Below are 19405 nucleotides of genomic sequence, written 5' to 3'. Positions count from 1 at the left end.
CTTACATCTTCAGGGGTAAAAGGTAACTTAAAGTTTAAAACACAAAGAAAAGAGAAATTATTAGTAATAGTTCATACTATACAGTTGTAACCGTCTGACTATTCATAAAATTAAAACTCAGAATGCAGATTCAAAGCAGTGCTGAGTTTAAACAATGCTGGATGATGCCACGTTCTGTTGTTCACATTTATAATGTTTGAGGTCTGATTGAGGTATATTTTTTATTAAAGCTGACCAAACTTGGTGGAAAATTAATCCTTGATTTTTTTATTGCATTGTGTTGGTATTTTAAGCATGTTTGCAGCTACTTTAAAATTCCTTATGTAATAGTTTTTTCTATGTACGACATGTTTGTTTTCTGCCAGAGTACATTGTGGTCAGTGGAAGTGGTATGGAAAGCTAGACCTGATTTGTGTTCTCTTCTGTTTTGCACATCCTCTTGGTGTTCGTTCATGCGAATTTCCCCAGATCTTCCTGTCTGTCCTACGTAGCAGATGCCGCAAGAACAATAAATTTTGTAAACACCTAGTTTTTTTAAAGGATGATGAGGAGGTTTCAGGGGATGTAGAAATCTCTAATTTTTTTTTTTTTTTTTTCAGCGGCAGAAAGGTTACTTTGGTGTGATATTTGTTAAGTAATTTAGCCATCTTGTCTGTAACATTTTTGATACATGGAAGCGTTATAGCGTTTTTGAAATCTTGTTTCTGAGAGATGCTTGTAGGGTGTGGAGGGTTTTTTTTGATAGTCTTGGTTTCATAACCATTCTTTTGAAAGATCTGTGTTAGATATTCTAATTCTTCATTTCTCTGTGCTGGAAATGTTATACACTGTCCCTTAAGGTTTTTATTAGACCTATTTTTTTCGAAGGGTGGTGGTGTTTCCTCATTAAGAAATCTTGTGTTGTAGGTTTTCTATATATTGAGAAAGAAAGTTTATTATCCTTTTCATTGACTTCTAATAGTATGTCTAGAAAAGGCAGTTTCCTAAGTTCTTGTTCTTCCACTGCTTTGAATCTGCATTCTGATTTTTAATTTTATGAATAGTCAGACGGCTACAACTGTATAGTATGAGCTCTTACTAATAATTTCTCTTTTCTTTGTGTTTTAAACTTTGTTACCTTTTACTCCTGAAGATGTAAGTCAAACGACTTACGAAACTTGTCGGGTCTTTTATTAATTCATTGTGTTTTATATAGCTTATTAAAAAAATGTGGTCCAATTACTGGAATATGCCATGTGAACTAAACAGAAACCTCCACTTACAATTAACTATATTTTTAAAGTTAAACTTTAAAATTTTTAAATAATATTTTTAAAGTTAAACTTTAGCTCAAGAAGAGAAATCTTACGAAACGATCTGCGTGTTATTAAAAAGTGGAGGTGAAGTGTGATATTCAGTGCATCCAAAATATTGATGTATTTTGATTGGACTGAAGTTGACTAGAATATTTGTATCGCACAAGAATGGCATGAAAGTTAGTCTTTAAAAACACTGGCTATGGAGATGATTTTGAATCTTGGGTTGTTTAAGCACTAAAAAAATAGGAAATGAAGAGCCCTGAATCAATGAAACTGAAGGTAGAATTTCAGTTCATTGGAGGACACTGGTATAAAGGAGAAATAAAATAAGAGTTCAAAAAGAGGGGAAAAAATCTGCTAACACCTTTTAATTTCCCTATAGGGAGTAAGCGAGGCCATTTTAACCCCATCTAACTTTTGAAGACCTGAAGGATGGGACATTATTGCATTAGTGACACAGAAAGAAAAAAATGAGGTTTTGTGCTATAACAGTATTCAGCATAAAATCTATTTAGCATAAAACCGACTATAGGAAAATCTTTCTTGACTAGGGATGCATGTGAGAAATCAAATATTTGGAAGTGCAAAAAGCAACTGCGGAGCCTCCGTAACTTAGTCGGTGTGTGTGAAAGCTTAGTCGGTATAGACGAAGCCATTTGGTCCAAAAAGACCGGGGTTGGATTCCCGTCCATGCCGTGAAAAACCTTTATCTGATCTCTTTCAACTAAAGGTAAGTTAATCCGTCTCATACGGAGGTGGTGATTTTTTTCCAAGTAACTCAGGTTTTTCATCCCTCAAAACAGGGCAAATCGATCCCGTGAACACACACGGCAACAGTCATAAATATTTACGGCAAAGAAGGCAACGGGAAACCACTTTGCTTCATAATTATCTCCCCAGTAATCAGCAACTCGATCAAAGAGAAGAAGCCATATGATTAGGAAAAGCAACTGCATGGATTTTTTCAGTTATTCGTGGTATGTAACTAACCAGAACTTTCAAGCAACGAAGCTCACCGACTGTTAATAGCCTCCTTCATTATTTTAGATAGATGCGAGGTGAAACGAAAGGATGATGGTATCACTGGCAAACGTTTATTTACTCTTTAGGAAAAAAATAAACTTTTATAAAAGTAAATGGATAAAGTAAAGAAACTTTCGGTATCTGCGTACCTCTTTTAAAATTTTGGTGACATCGTAATAACCTCACCTCTAAGGCAAAAGCAATTTGAGAGAAGTTATAGTATTTCATTCAAACACGAATAATTATGATGTATCCCTTTTTAAACTTTGCGGTATTAATAAATTGCAGATTTATGAAACATCTTTCTAATTATTAAAGAATTTGTAGTTATACGAATCCAATATACATAAGGTAGAAACAATATATTTTTTTATTGTTTCATTTTCATTGTACTGCGGCAATGCAGTGCTTGTCTAAGTCTGGCATATACCCTAACAACGATCCAGGTTCAATGCATCTAGTACCAGTTTGTTTAGTATAACAGCCCTAGACTTTTTTTTTTTTCAAAAAAACAAAACAAAAAACATAGCCATTTATCTTATTCAGCCATTACAAATGCCCTTGGTTAAACAGGCAACATTCGACAGGTGGTTTCCCAACTATGTCGCAAAGGCTACAATTGTTAACTTCTGGTTCAGTATTTCTCGTGCTTCTAATCCTTGTTGGGATTTTGAATACGAGATGGCAGCAGTTGAGTGCGACATTCTCATCACCTGGTACCTATCGTCCTAGTCCTGGGTTACCTATCGATTTCAAAAATGTAAGTTCGAAAAGAGAGCCTGTGTAGCTCAGTGGATGTGGCGTTTGCACACCACGGTGCGTGACCGCACGAAGGAAGACTTTGTTTCGAATCTAGTCGTCGACTAGAGGAATTTTTTCTAAGCCTTTTTTCGACCGGTTCCCGAGTTAGTCGATCTCTGGCACGGACAAGCGGGTTTTTTCTCCTGGATACTCTGGATTTTCGTCCCGCAAACTCAAGAAACCATAGAACCCACATTATTTCAGGCATTAAGTATAAGTATATTGTGTTAGCAACCACGAGCTGGCGGCACTTGTTGAGCAGTCTCTTCACTGCATGTTGCCTAATTAGTGATAACCTTGGGCCAGCTATCTCTGATTGGTTGCCAGTGGAGATTGCACTGCCCACTCAGTCTCCAAAGTTAAATAGGGCTAAACGGCCTCGCTTACTCCCTATACGGGAATAAAAAGGTGTTAGCTGATTTTTTTTTTTCAGTCAGTGAAAGTCATCAACCACTTACTGGTGTAATTAGCATTTCCTGATATTAGGGAAGATATGCATATAATGGTAATACTTGCATCACCATAGGCTCGTTGGTGGAAGCAGGTCATACCACAGGAAGTGCTATCCTGATTGGGAGAGGCTAGGTATTGTGAAGTACCTATCCATTAGTGGCTCGTTTGATGTAATTATTAATTTCACTTCTTCCAACTGTTTTCCTTTCATCTCAGTTTTATACCTGGTATGCATGCTTGCACACATCCCTCCACTTATTCATCTCGTTTCCCTTATTAGTATTATTATTAAATGACGCATCCACAGCACACCACCCAATCCTTTATTATCTACAATGTTTCTTACGTTGTGTTCTGCGGAACTCTAGGATTCGTTAAAATTTGAAGGGATTCTCCAGAGCATATTGACATTTATAACTTGAATTATATTTTATTTCTGAAAAAAGAAACCTTCAGTAAATCTACAATGTTTCTTACGTTGTGTTCTGCGGAACTCTAGGATTCGTTAAAATTTGAAGGGATTCTCCAGAGCATATTGACATTTATAACTTGAATTATATTTTATTTCTGGAAAAAGAAACCTTCAGTAAAGTAAAAACCCAACTTACTCATCTTCTTCGTGTCTCACGGTACACTTGGCCGTAATCCGCTTTCTTGTCTTGTGCCACTAATTCTGTTTCTCTCTACATCTCTCAACCAGCTATTCTTCTTCCCTTTCCTGTCTACCAAGTTATTTTAGGGCTTTTCCTTTTACCTTCCAGGATACACATGAAAGCTACTATTGGATTCTCTCTCCTGTCCATTCTCAGTGCATTGTCAATCCATTTCCATTTGCATTTAAATTATTATTTTTTATTTCATTGGTGATACTGTTATCACCAGTTTCACTGGTGTCGTTTATATAAATCATCGTTTGTTATATTTGGGGAACAAAATATTTTTAATATTTTACTCAGACACTGCTTAAAAACTATTTAATTTAGCTTCCTATTTTTAGGTCGCTTTTCATGCCTTTAATCCATATAATAATAATGCAATATAAATATTAAAGATCTTTATTTTGTTCTTTATAATTTTATGAATGATTTCTAGCTGTTATTCAATTTTTTGAAAGCAGTTCTTTTGAAATGCCTATAGTCTCAGCAATTTCACACACTTTGACTCGCCGGTCATCCAATACCATATCATGCACTTGATCAACGATTTCTGGTGTTGTTACACTTTGTATACGTCCTTCGCGTGGGTCAACTTCAAGGCTGGTACGGCCACGTTTAAACTCGGCAGACCATTTCTTAATTGTCGAAAAGGATGGAGACGAGTGCCCAAAAACATTTATGAATTTGGAATCAATTTCTTTTATCGTCAAACCTTCTTTTACAAAGAATTTTATAACCGCATGATAGTCAATTTTAACCATTTCAAGGGCTACAGAAAACACTTTTGCTTCAGACAGCTGTATAAAACAAACTACTTGATAGAATGACTTGCAATTTTATTTACCAACTTAGAAAAAAAGAATCTTGCCGATAGTGCTGCCATCTATGGTTGAGGCTGAGAACTTTTAAGACCACCTCGTATATATATATATATATATATATATATATATATATACATATACACACACACACCCATATATATAACCCCCGAGTTCCGGCCTGGTAAGCCGGTTTCGTCTTATCTTTATATATATATATAGAATAGATAAATGGAGCGTGTTGATTATTATTATTTCCATGATTGTGAAAATAGACTCATAATTACTTTGGATGATAGAGAGATGCGATATTCTACATCGTAAAAATATCAGATGTTTGATGGCATTTAATGGGACACTACAAAGAAAATCGCAGTGTGTACATTACGAATGATAAAGAGCTGTCGTTTGAGCAAGAGTATGTGATAGTTTACTGCTCCACGACAGGTCTGTTCTGTTTCTGTAATATTATTAATTAAAAAACAATCAACAGCAGACCATGTGCACAGATCCTCAAAACACACTGCAGTTACTGTCTTCTTGATTTTTCTCTTAACTATACTTTGAAGTCAAGCTATAATCTACCTTCTTTTGTACATGTCACCATGTTCATACCCTTTCTCATTTAATCCAGTTTACAGATTAGTGCGTGATATCCAGTCAAATGCATGTGCAACATTAACAATATCACGGTGTCGCAAATTTCCTTTAACTAACTAAACTGGCACTTGAATAACACTGGCCAACAAAAAAAAAATTTTTTTCTGCTAATTATGATCTGACACTTTTTTTTTTACTAATTTGGGTACGCTGATTTCAAATATCAAACCCATTTTTCTCTATCACGTCAGGTTTTTCCTCTATGGCGTTTTCTTTTTGCTAATTTGTAAGTTTTTGATAGTTTTAAGGAGGCAGTACTATTTAGAGGATCAAAAAAATCGATTTTTTAATATTATTTTCTGAAAGTATGTACTTTTAAAAATCTGTTCCTAACTTTTTATCAAGACATTCGAAAAATTCCCGAAGATATAGCCTATTATTCAAAGCGGTGCGCAGATCAGAATCGGAGCGCTCACCGCTCTCGCTTGTTAGTAAACGAATAAATGCGTAAGAACCTGAAACGGCATGTACTGGCGATTTAAATGCGAGAGAGGCCGATAACCGACCTAATACATTTAGGTGATGAAAAGTAGGCGATGAGAACTGCCTAAAACAAGTGAATGCTATATGCGTCATAGCCGACAAAGAACGATCGAAATCAGTCAATCGTGAAATTATGATGAGCGCTTATAACGTTTCAATAAAATCTCTGGTTTTTTTGTCTGGTTAATTGCATGTTAGTCGGCAGTGAAGAAAATACATCATGTCCAATACTCGAAATTGTGTCAATAGTGCAGATTCCTTCTGCTACATTTTTGGCAGCTTTACCCAGTCAAAGTGTTCCCAGTCAAAGGACAAATATCACTGATTTCGTTAAGAAAGTACTTTGCATACTTTGACGTAAAAATTGCAGATCAGGACAAGTCATGGGCTCCAAATAAAGTGTGTAAGTCATGTGTAGAACATTTACGACAGTGGAGCAAGGGAAAACGCCAAAAATTAGCTTTTGGCATTCCAATGATTTGGCGTGAACCGAAAAATCACGCAGACGATTGATATTTTTAGTTCAGACTTTTGGTTACAATAAGAATAATAAGAAAAAAATCGTGTATCCAAATCTCGACTCAGCAATTCGATTGCAGGTTCTTACGCATTTATTCGTTTACTAACAAGCGAGAACGGTGAGCGCTCCGATTCTGATCTACGCACCGCTTTGAATAGTAGGCTATATCTTCGGGAATTTTTCGAATTTCTTGATAAAAAGTTAGGAACAGATTTTTAAAAGTACATACTTTCAGAAAATAATATTAAAAAATCGATTTTTTTGATTCTCTAAATAGTACTGCCTCCTTAAAACTATCAAAAACTTACAAATTAGCAAAAGGAAAATGCCATAGAGGAAAAACCTGACGCAATAGAAAAAAATGGGTTTGATATTTGAAATCAGCGCACCCAAATTAGTAAAAAACAAGTCTCATATAAAAGTCAGCAAAAATTGTGTTGGACTGTGTAATCATTAAAGTAACAATACTACTTAAATTTCTGTGGCTGTTGCTATGATTCATGCCGAAGTTTCTGGAAGAGAAAACTAAGTACATACTGGATGCAAATAAATAATATACTAAAAAAAATTAAATATTTATAAGCCGACGTTTCGCTGGCTTATAATAGCATTATCGGAAACATTTTAACAATGCATTCAGTGAAGACACAACAAATGGCCTCAATAACATTGACAGTCACGTGCATGGAGGAAGACTGTAGCGCTCTTTGTGGTGATTCTGTCATTAATGATGGCAAGTGATAAGGCCAGTGCCAAAATCTATTCAAGATCATACCGTCGGCTCGGTTACAGTTACCCTGATTCTGTTGAATTTGTACTACTTTCAGGAACTGCCTCTCCTTAACATCAGATTTGTAAAGTATCCTAGCATTCTTTCATCTGATGACAAGGCTTTTCTCCAAGGCATGCTGTGAGAGTTCGCTTTTTTGGTTGTCTATTCAGGATATATTTTTATGTTCCTGTTCTCTGACCAAGAAATACCATTCTGTATGTCCGAAATAACTATTTTGCGCATTAGCATGGGATTCTGTACGGTAGGGATTCTCAACCTATGGCACGCGTACCACTGGTGGTACGTGAGCCACTGCCAGGTGGTATGAAAACAGATTTGCTTACTGGTACATCTAATATCTTGAATTAAATATAGTGATACGCCACTGGAAAAGGTTGCGAATCCCTTCTGTACGGGAAACGCTGGTTTTATAATAATTAATGTTGTCAGTAAATTATTTACAAGCCGACATTTTCCGTCTGTTATTTTGTTGCCAGTGTCTGCCTAATTTTCTTTTCCAGAAAAATTTTCACATGAATCTCGAATAACAGTTCAGTTAATAAATTAATAAAGCAAAACCAACTCTTCTAAGAGTCATTTCCAATTGATCATATTGCAGTGCACCATTTCCTGACTTCCGTTCCCAACGTTTTGAATATTAACTACCACTGCGAGATTTTGTGATTATAATTTGCTACCTTTGTTTTGAATCTTTCTTTATGTCATGGAATTATCTTACCGTACATCCCATTTTTAGATGCTGCTAATGATGAATCTGAAATTAGACGGCCTGATCAAAGATTTTTACAATTCTCTTGCTCATTATTGTAATACATGGGATGGTATCCAATGGGTATTAACATTAAGATTTTGTAAAATCACAAACACCTCCCACTCATCTAATTCTGTTTTCATATCAGTCCCTTACATCATTCACTGCAACATCTCCACATAGATCACGTATCTCGCAAAATTAAATTCTGTTTAATTCAGTTATCTCTTCTGTCACCTCCCCACCATTCCAGCATTCAAGAAAGCGATTATTTCATAATTATTCTTCATTTTACTCGCCACGTTATGAAAGAACTCATTGGTATTTCTTTAAGCTTCCTAGTGTAATTTTATTTCAGAATTTGATATTGCTTTCTTTACCATGCTTGTCACCCAACATACTGTTCCGTTTACTTTGTACTGTTGATGAACTTTCTTATCAGATTTCACTTTATTTTCCCTCCACTGATTTTATCTTTTTTGTAGCTCTTATTAATTATGCTATTTAATTTCTATTCCATTTATTTTCCAAACCCTGGGTATGTAGTCTTATACTGCTTCCCTCAAATACCTCATCAATTTCCTTGCATGTCTTTATGCAACGGCATTGTTCTAAACAGCTAAATTTGTAATAATCTCTCTCCTCCCCTTTGTAGTTCCACATGATGTTGCCTTTTTAACCGGAAATTCTACAATCTTGACTATCTCCTCGGTCAGTGCATATAATTTTCTCCAATTGGAGGAATAATATGGATAGAGAACAAATTATGTCTCTTGGAAATGAACAAATACTTTCTGTACTGTCGGCAGGACGTAGCTTAGAGGCAGCCTGCCTCACGGCGCAGCTTACAAGGGCTCTCGTTCAGCTATATTGCAGTAGGCGCCGTCGCTACGCTAAATTTCTGTTTAGTATTTATCTCAATTTCTGTTAGCGTATTAAGTACGGAAAAAAGTTTTTCCAAGCTTAAACTGATTAAAAATTATTTGTGAACAGCAATGACCAAGAAAGATTGGTTGGTCTAGCAACTATATCAATAGAGGCGGACATTGCTTATAATTTAAATTTAGAAGAGCTTATAAACAGCTTTATTGTGCGATATACCCGTAGAGCAAACCTTTTATTATTATTATTATTATTATGTAATCATATTACATTAATGTTTCTCTTGTAATAAAAACAAAATAGCAATTAGAGATTTTTTATATTTTTGTCTTATAAGCCGTTTAATTGTTTGCCTCATGGCGCGATCTAATCTGAATTACGGCCCTGAATACTTGAATATTATCGTCAGCACTCTTGATCCCCGAAATCCCCACATAAAGTTTTAACTAATTATCATTCAGTAGATGTATAAATTTTATCGCCTATCCCCACGCATGCTTTCTTCTTTCTAATCTATTTTCCTATAATTATATTTTTTCCAGATAAAAATTCTTTCTGTACTCATGAAATGATTTGCTGATGCACGCCACTTACATTTTTTTTTAAATTTCTAGACCTACAGCAGAATTGACTATGCCTTTATATTACACCAAATAGTCTTTAAATGCACTGCTACTTCCTTCCTGCCAAACAGCTACTTTTTTTTAAATTTAAATTAATTGAATTTTGATGAGCAAATTGAAATCTGCAGCCATCCATATCGGATGCTTTTCTAACTCTTGATGAAAACGAGATACTGTACAGTGGACAGCATGGCTTTGTGAAGGGTAGATCATGCTTCAGTAACTAACTCAAGTTTTATAACAAGGTGACGGCTGAACTAGATAAGGGAAATGGGTTTACAGTGATACTGCTGGACCTGGCAAAGGCGTTTGACAGGATACCACATGGAATACTAATCCGTAAACTACAGCATATGGGAATGGATATAGGGTTGGTGAGGTGGATAGGTGGTTGGTTGATGGAGAGATATCAAAGAGTAGTTTATTCAGGAGTAGAGTCCAAAAGATGGCCTGTGACTAGTGGTGTGCCGCAGGGTTCTGTTCTTGGACCACTGCTGTTTAATCTGTTCATTAACGATATAGGGAAGGATCTAAGTGGAACAATTCATTTGTTCGCTGATGATGCAAAGTTGGGTAAGGCAATAGTGAATGCAGAAGATGTCAAAGTGTTGCAGGATGACTTAGATAGATTGGAGTTCTGGGCTAAGGAGAATGGATGTCAATTTAATGTGACAAAATGTAAGGTTATGCATTTTGGGATGAAAAGATTAGCAGCAGTATACCACATTGGTGGAACTGTACTCCAAGAGATTGATGAGGCCAGGGACTTGGGAGTGTTGGTGGATAGGGAGATGAAGTTTAGGGGGCACACTGCAAAAGTAGCTAAATCAGCTCATCAACTCACTTGGTTGTTGAAAAATACCTTGACGAGCAGAGACGAGCAAGTTTTTGTACCTCTGTACCGAGCCTTGATAAGACCTCATCTCGACTACTGTGCCCAGATTTGGTCACCTCGGTTCCTTCTTGATGGGAAGGAGGTGGAGAAGATCCAGAGGCGAGTGACTAAGATGATAACAGGTCTATGGAATGAACCATATGAGAACAGGTTGAAGATTTGTGGGTTGCAGAAACTAGTTGATAGGCGGAGGAGGGGAGATATGATTGAGACATTCAAATTGCTAAAGGGATTCTATACGATTAATTCAGAGGATATTTTTGAGATCAGGAGGGAGAACTAGGGGACACCTATGGAAGCTGGGCAAGAGTGTGGTTAGCAGGGGTGTTAGAGCTGGGTTCTTTACTTTTAGAGTGGTAAATGAGTGGAATAAGCTGCCAGAGTCTGTTGTGGGTGCTATGACGGTGAACGAGTTCAAGACAAGGTATGATAGATACTGTGAGAATGTAATCGCATAGTTGTGTGGACATGATGTTTACGGCCTCCCTCGATGAGTCTAAGGACTCCTGGAGTCTCCCGAAATAATAATAATAATAATAATAATAATAATAATAATAATAATAATAATAATAATAATAATAACTCTATGATTTTCAATTTCTATTGTATACTTCACAGTGCCTGATTAGATTTCAGTCGGTGCAAAATACCATTTGGTTGCTTAAGGGCAAGTCTTCAGTTGATTCGCTTTCGGTATTTCTGAAGTAGATATACGTACTGAATTCAAGAGAGCAATCATCTTTGCACGGATGGAAGGTGGAAATTATGGACTGAGTCGAGTCCTCTGGTCGATTGTTCTTATATTTTTACTTACTTATTATTATTATTATTATTATTATTATTATTATTATTATTATTATTATTATTATTATTTAACGGTGTCTCCATGGAGTCAAAAGACTCATCGCGGGAGACCCGACATTGACACACTAACCATTATTTACACAATACCTGTCATACCTCTCCTTAAATTCATTCACAGTTAAAGCATTCACAACCAGTTCTGGCAAAGCATTCCACACATTCACAACCCTCCAAGTAAAAAATCTAGTCCTAACACCCTTGTTAACCACACTCTTACACAATCTCCAGGGATGGCCCCTCGTTCTCTCACATCCTGCATTGGTCTTAAGAATATCATCAGTATCAATCCTGTAAAATCCCTTTAACAATTTAAATACCTCTATCATATCTCCTCTCCTACGTCTATCAGCTAGTTTTTGGAGCCCACAGATCATCAATCTATCCTCATAGGGAACATCCCACAGACCTGCAACAATCTTTGTAACCCGCCTCTGAATCCTCTCTACCACTTCCGCATCACCAAGAAATCCTGGCGACCAGATCTGTGCACAATAGTCCAAATGCGGCCTTATTAATGCCTTATAGAGTGGAATAATAACTTCCCTATCCCTGCTAGTTAGTGTGTTCCTTAACAACCATGTAATTTGATGTGATGTTTTGGCAATCTTAGCAATATGCCCTTTAAACGTAAGTTCTCTGTCCACAATAACTCCCAAGTCTCTTGTCTCATCAACTTCCTGCAGTTCAGTTCCGTTAATATAGTAAACAGCATGCGATATCATCCTCCCGAAGTGCATCACCTTACACTTAGCCACGTTGAACTGACAGCCATTTACCTCAGTCCATAGCGTCAGCCTATTTAAGTCATCCTGTAAAATATCCACATCATTTGATCACATATTATCTATCTTTAATTTTTGGGTTTCATAACTTCTTAAATTTCAAGGGGCCGCAATGTTTTTTGCTGGAAATGGATTGATTTTGAACTGATTGTTTTGTTCATTTTTAATTTCGATTATAGCACTTTAATTATTTAATAAAAACTGGAATATTCGTTATATAGGCGGCGGTGAAGTACTTGGTATTCTGCCAATGACAAAGAACAACTCCGTTCTGTGTATCCAATGGAAACACCTCCGCGATGTATGTAGAAGTGAATGGCGCGCGATTTTGAGCTCGCCGCCATTGGCAGAGATAAGTAGCTATAATCCGATGAATACATTTTTATAACTGGAGATAATTCTTTGGAGATATATTTTTCAGCGTGAAAAATAAATATAAGTTAAGAAAGAAAAATATGGGTTTGCACTAAATATGCCACGATCTACGACAAAGTCTTTTCGGTAAGTTTCAGTATTCGTGTATTACGTATTGGTAGTAGAACAGAATGTTTTGCGCCTTTGTTGGGGTTTTGTTTACATACATAGGGGGGTAGCTACAGACGCATCGAGTTGACTATAACAGCAATTCTGCATTATTCTAGTGAAGTACATTTTTTGGTATTGTGTATTATTGAGACAAGCAGTTAATTCATAAATATACAATGGGTTATACTTATTTTCGAATCATATATATATTATATTATATACACACATACATGATCACACACATTTTTATTTATTTCTTTATTTTTTGAGGACGGATAACCATACTGCAGTTTCTTGGTATATTTATTATATTCGGAATCGTATATTTATGAAGAAATGTTTTGTATCAGAAAGCATGTAAGGGCAGCAAATTTTATATATGTGTGTGTAATATGTGAAATGGCTGCTTTAATAACAGACTGCTTTTTAATTTCTACTTGTTTTATTTAAAAACAAGTTATATAAGTAAACGTTTATATTCAAAGATACCACCGTCGAGTTTAAAGAATGATTGTTTATATTCATCTAAGATTTTAGAATAAAATTTTAGAAGCTCTTAGGTAAGAAAATTTTTCTTGGCATTATAATTTTTCTATTTCATCTAATCATGAGGGAATGTATCGTAAAACGAAATTATAAAATCCCCTCACCATACGTATATTAAACTGCGACATTCTTTTCCCAGTGAAGCATTGTTTGTAAATACCAAATGTTAAGTGTTGTTTTGGTATGCGATTAAATATTTTGCTCTTTACTTTATATCGAGTAAGCACTAGTAACATGAAGATTTCACCCATAATCGAAAGTTTTAGTCATTAATATGAGGAAATATTATTAAGTTCAAGTTACAATATATAGAACTCCGGAATCACTACGTAATTCGCATAGTAATCCATCATCCTTAATTCTATACAATATTAACATTTGCAAAAAGAAAGAAAGAAAAAGAAACATTTATTTTCTTTGTCAGCAAAATGTCAAAAAGTGAAATGATACATTTTCACGTTTAATGCTCAGTGTGGACTTCAGCTGTTATTTATTCACCCACCCTTTTAGATATATGACATGATGATTTACAAATAAATTATTTTAAAGTCTTAAAGTAATTAAACCAGTTATTTATTACTTATTATTAGAATAGTTTTAACTTATTTCAAAATGCATTTAGGGATATTTCTTAAGCTTTTATTAGTGGCATACGATGTTGATTGTTTCTGTTATTTTATGAGACAGTTATTCACGTAATGGTTAAATGATGATTCCAAGCGTAATTTAGAACTACGGGAATCGCACTGCAGACTGACTCCGGACACAATGACATCGTTAAGGGATTGTTGTCATTTTGAATCGTGGAATTAAGATATAGGAATTCTACAATTCTGCCCTTCTTTTCAAAAACATCATGTTTTCAGAAATACGACAGTTATATGTAAAAATATTTATCTTTGCTTCTTGGCTGATATAATCTAAATTGTTTTTCTTTGTTATCTCCTTTTTTTTTTTCTTTCTATATCCAACCAGTGAATCTTTCAGCTCTCTATGAAGACTCTTTTCCTGTGCATTGTTTGAAGTCAAAGGTCCGAAAAATCCAATACTACCAGTTTCTTCCTTTTTTTTATTTTAGAGTAGTCATGCATGAATCAGAAATTAACTCAGGAAGTATGGGTGGGTATGGGGCTGCTCTTAGGTGAGCCTTGCAGCAGGTAACATGCAATAGAAATAATTAGATATATAAAAGCATATTTATTTGTGTATTATTGAATATAGATTATGAAACTAATTTAATTGGTTTCAAAATCTATATTCCACAAACCTGATATCATTTTTAACACTCTTCTTTGCTCACTCTCCAGGATATCAGACCTATATGTAATAATCCATGGTAAGCCTTGTAAAGAGACAAAATGACTTTATCTTTACATGTCATGATTTATTTAAGCATTCCAGTTATCCTCTAAGTTGCATTTGCAGTCTTTGTATAGATTCTCTGTCAACACATTTCTGTATGCAAACCATAACCAACTTTTCCAGAATCTTCTCCATTAAAGGTCTATCAGAAAAAAGATAATTAGAAATCTAAAGAAATACAACCCAAAATCTTTTTTGAAACTCCTACATACTAAACCATCTATTTAGGACCCCCCCCCCTTACATCCAGGAGTATACTAACTTAAATGTATGTGTAACCTTCCATACATTGGTGAAACAGAATGGTGACATCAAGAAAAAAGAACAAACACAAAGACCATATCTGCCTAGTCCACCATGGAAAAACAGGTCTTTCCAGTCATGTGCTGGAGATTGGAAAGGCACTCAACTCTGTCACCAGCTAAAAATCTTCAAATTTTGGACAACATATATTACAACCCTGACACCAATGCACATTCTCAGGCTACCTGCAGTACCTCATGACACTGATTTCTAAAACAAAAAAAATTAAAGAAAAATTGATGACAGATAAACAAAAAAAAAAAAGAAAGCAAGCTGAAGATCCCGATGTTCCCTTTACATATATATACATAGGGCTCCAGAGAAATCCACTCAAAAAAAAAAAAAAAAAAAACCTTTTAAAGACCCAATAATCAAATTATTGCACTTAGTTTGAACTTGAATGTTGTAAATAATACCAAAATGACATGAAATATAGTATTTATTTACATGAAAGCCAAGGCATAGATAAAACTTTTTATTTGTTTAGCAGGCCAGATATTTTGGTCTGAAACTCACAACAGCGTAATGTTATAACTGAGGAAACATTGGTTAATCATAGCTGTTAAAAAAAATTAATAATGTGTTATTCTAATAACGCCTCTGTAGCACGATTGGAAGAATGATGATATTGCAGCCTTCAATTAGAAAAGGCCTGAGTTCGATTCTCTTTGTGACGAGAGGAATCTTTATATGGGCATTTTCAGTTGGAGGTGAGTTAGCCGATCTCATATGGAGATAGCAGGTTTTTTCCCTCCTGGAAACACAGGTTTTTCATCCCATATACAGACAGATCGGCCTTGAGAACATGCCATTTTTTCAGACAAAAAATACTAGTGGTGGTAGTGGGCAGTAGATGGCATTGGTGTAGATGTGGCAGTTCGGTATGGTTAGTGGATTAAGTGGTGGAGACAGATAGTTGTAGAAGTAGTTGTTCTCCCTTGATGAGTCTTTGGACTCCTTGGAGGTGTCACATAATAATACTAATAATAAAACATTTTCATATTTTAGATAGACAGTCATTCCGATTGAAGTTTGGCCGGTGAAGCAAGGCCTTAGCACTCTCTTTAAACAAATGCTCAAATATGTACCAACAGCGATATAATAGGTGTGTTTCAGACAAACGAATATTGTGGTCTGTGTGTATTCTGTGTTGAGCCAAGCCAGATTTATCAGATTTCCTGTGGCAAATATACGATTGATGTTCTTGGATTCTCCTTTCTATTCAGTGTCCAGTTTGTTGGAAGTAGAATAGATGGTAGTCACAAGAAACTTAGTATACACCAGGGAGAGCGACATCAGTGGGCATTTATTTTTTGAAGAGGGGGAAACAAATTGATATATATATATATATATATCCCTGGTGTATACCAGGTTCCTTGTGACTGCCATCTATCCTACTTCAGACAAACTGGATGCTCAATAGAAAAGAGAATACAAGAACATCAGTCGTATATTTGTACAGGATATCTGACTTGGCTCAACATGAAATAGACACAGATCACAATATTCGTTGGTCTGAAACACACCTACTACATGATTATCAGTACAAATTTGAGTGTTTATTTAAAGGGAGTGCTGAGACCTTGCTTCACCGCCCAAACTTGAATCAGAATGACTGCCTATCTTTATCCAAAAGTCTTATTAGAATAACATATCATTAATAATTTTTTTTTTACAGTTATGATTAATCAGTGTTTCCTCAGTTATGCTGTTGTAAGTATAACATCACATGGCTTTGTCTGTTTTCAATTAATCCATTGTTTGCATACTACTTTGTAATCAACTGGCGCTCCCACCGAAGATGGTCTGTAAGTTTCAGGCTGAAATATTCTGGCCTGCTAAACAAATAAAGTTTTATCTATACCTTGTGTTTTTGTGTACATAAATAATATAATTATGGCACAAGTTTATGTAAAAGACATGAATTATAAGGAATTTGTTATTTATTGCTGATTTCGTTAAACAAAAATTAGTTTAGGCAATTAAAATCTTCAGTAGTGAGGCTTCTAGAAGCTTCTACATATAATACAAATGAAAAGAAACTCATCCATTATATGAAATGTGTACATAAAAATTGGAAGAGGCAAGCTCTCTCTCTCTCACACACACACAAAAATTCATGCTATGGGTGAGTAAAATTTTTTTTGTGACTAGTAGATTTAAGTTGTATTTCTGGACCATTGTATATCAGTCAAACCAGTGAATACAGTAATATAGAGAGTTAAAAGTAAGATGTAAGAACCAGATCTTATTAATAAGAAGATTCTGATTGGCTGATGTAATTAATTATTAATGTCTTACTTGTATATTTTTATACTAGAAGGTTTTATACTTGTTGCTGTTATTTACTGTGGATATGTAGTTGTGTTATATTCCTGAAGATGACCTTAATGTAAAAGTTGAAACATGGAATTTTAATATTATTAAAGTTTTTTTTTAATTTTTTTTATTTCAAATGCAGATTTCATACATTTGGAAGTTGCTGTCATAGACTACTAGCCGTTCCAGATTTATTTATTTGAAATTTTGTTATAAAGGTTTCATCTTTACTCATGAATATTGTATCAAATAGTTCATACTCATATTATTTTTCTATGTTGCTTTCAGCATATGCACTAACTAACTTTTCTTCTCTTCCTTTATACTTTACTAATGTGTTCTTTGGAATAACTCTTTACTAATATTTCTTAAAATTAAAAACTAACTTGTTTCATTTTTCACAAGTAAGTAATCATCCTTGCTTGGACTTACATTTGGTAACACTCATCTTAAAAATTGCAACCTGCAACTACACAGTGCTTTTCTGTTCAAATGAACTAAAGCCTATTTTAAATTATACTTTTTTTTTTTTTAACTTTTTTTATCCACGTTTAGCTGAGCGCACACTGAACCATCTGTAGTGTAATGATTGTTGTTACTATGTAGTATTTATCTGAAATACGATGAACGCTGCACGTATTTCCTTTTTTGTGTATCTATTTCGGTATTAGTGAAAACAAACAATACACTTTGTGAAGTTTTTTTAGGTTTGCATTTATTATGTGTACTGTATGTATTTCTTTTTATAAGTGATGTGTTTTATTGTAGCTTCACGTTTATTTTCTGAATAATCTACCAGATAAGCGTCGTTTCACTGATCAGTGTATTATTTTCAACATGAGGCCAAAGAAAACTAAGAAAGAAGAGAAGAAGAAAATCACAATAGAAATTAAGAGATTGTGGAAAAATATGAGAAAGGAGTCAGGAAAGGTGATCTGTGCAAGCAGTATGACTTGTCCAAATCCACCATAGCCACAATTGTGAAGAAAGCAGATTTTTTATAAGGAACTGGATATAGCAAAAGGCTATCGTGTCATCTTGAAGAAATATAGTTATGGAAGAAATGGAAACTTTACTACTTGTCTGGATTAATGACATGCAACTGAAAGCAGTTAGTGTATCTCAAAATGTATCTCATGATCTGTTTACAGGCTCAAACTATTTAAAAAGATCTTTCGCAGAACTTGCAATCCACTAGAAGTAGAAAAGACATCGGCAAAAAGTTTAAAGCTAGCAAAGGATGGTTTGAGAAATTCAAGAATAGAACTGGTATCCATAGTGTTGTTAGACATGGAGAAGGTGCTAGTGCTGATAAAGAAGCCGTTGAAAGGTTCATGAAGAAATTTCAGAAACTCATGGAGTCAGAAGGTTACAGCCAGAACAAGTTTTCAACTGCAACGAAACTGGGCTTTTCTGGAAGAAAATGCCTAAGAGAATGTTCATCACTAAGGAGAAAATGGCATTGCTAGGACACAAGTCAATGAAAGGCAGACTAACTTTGCTTTTTTGTGCCAATGCCAGTGACCTGAAGATAAAACCTCTATTGGTTTACCACTCTGAAAATCTTAGAGTCTTTAAAAAACAGAAAGTTAACAGGCACAAACTCGGCATTATGTGGAGAGGTAACAGCAGAGCCTGGGTAATCAGGAAATTCTTCTGTGAGTGGAGGACAGAGGCCTTTGCTCCCACAGTGAAATGGTATCTACAAGAAAAGGGTCTACCTGAGAAAGTTCTTATAATGGACAGTTCTCCAGCACATCCACCACAGTTGGAAGAAGATTTCGATGAAGAGTTTAATTTCATCAAAATTAAGTTCTTGCCTCCTAATACCACACCACTCCTACAACCAATGGATCAATATGTTATTTCCAACTTCAAAAAGCTTTATACCAAAGCTCTTTTCCAAAGATGTTTCGAAGTTATCACCAACACAGAATTAACCCTCAGGGAATTCTGGAAGAATCACTTCAATGTTCTTCATTGTTTGCATCTTATTAGTCAAGCATGGGAAGATGTTTCTGTGAGAACTCTAAAATTAGCCTGGAAAA

At 35.1% G+C, this 19405-nt stretch overlaps 1 protein-coding gene across 2 annotated transcripts in view; it reads left to right on the top strand.

The window, feature by feature from the left end:
* Positions 1–12619: 12619 nt before the first annotated feature.
* Positions 12620–19405, top strand: part of LOC150092256 (myb-related protein B-like) — a 248286-nt gene continuing 241500 nt past the window's right edge. For both annotated transcript variants that reach the window (XM_090414888.1, XM_090414885.1), the window contains exon 1: positions 12620–12803. Coding sequence is in view for 1 of the 2 variants with exons in the window: in XM_090414885.1 (XP_090271011.1) it covers positions 12775–12803 (29 nt within the window). In the remaining variant the exon portion in view is untranslated. The remainder of the gene's footprint in view (positions 12804–19405) is intronic.

Source organism: Typopeltis vanoorti, chromosome 26 (assembly GCF_054136105.1).
Source record: "Typopeltis vanoorti isolate ZY-2024b chromosome 26, IOZ_Tvanoo_1.0, whole genome shotgun sequence".
Lineage (NCBI taxonomy): Eukaryota > Metazoa > Arthropoda > Arachnida > Uropygi > Thelyphonidae > Typopeltis > Typopeltis vanoorti.
Note: the sequence above shows the minus strand (reverse complement) of the source record. Positions and strands in the feature narration are given on the sequence as shown.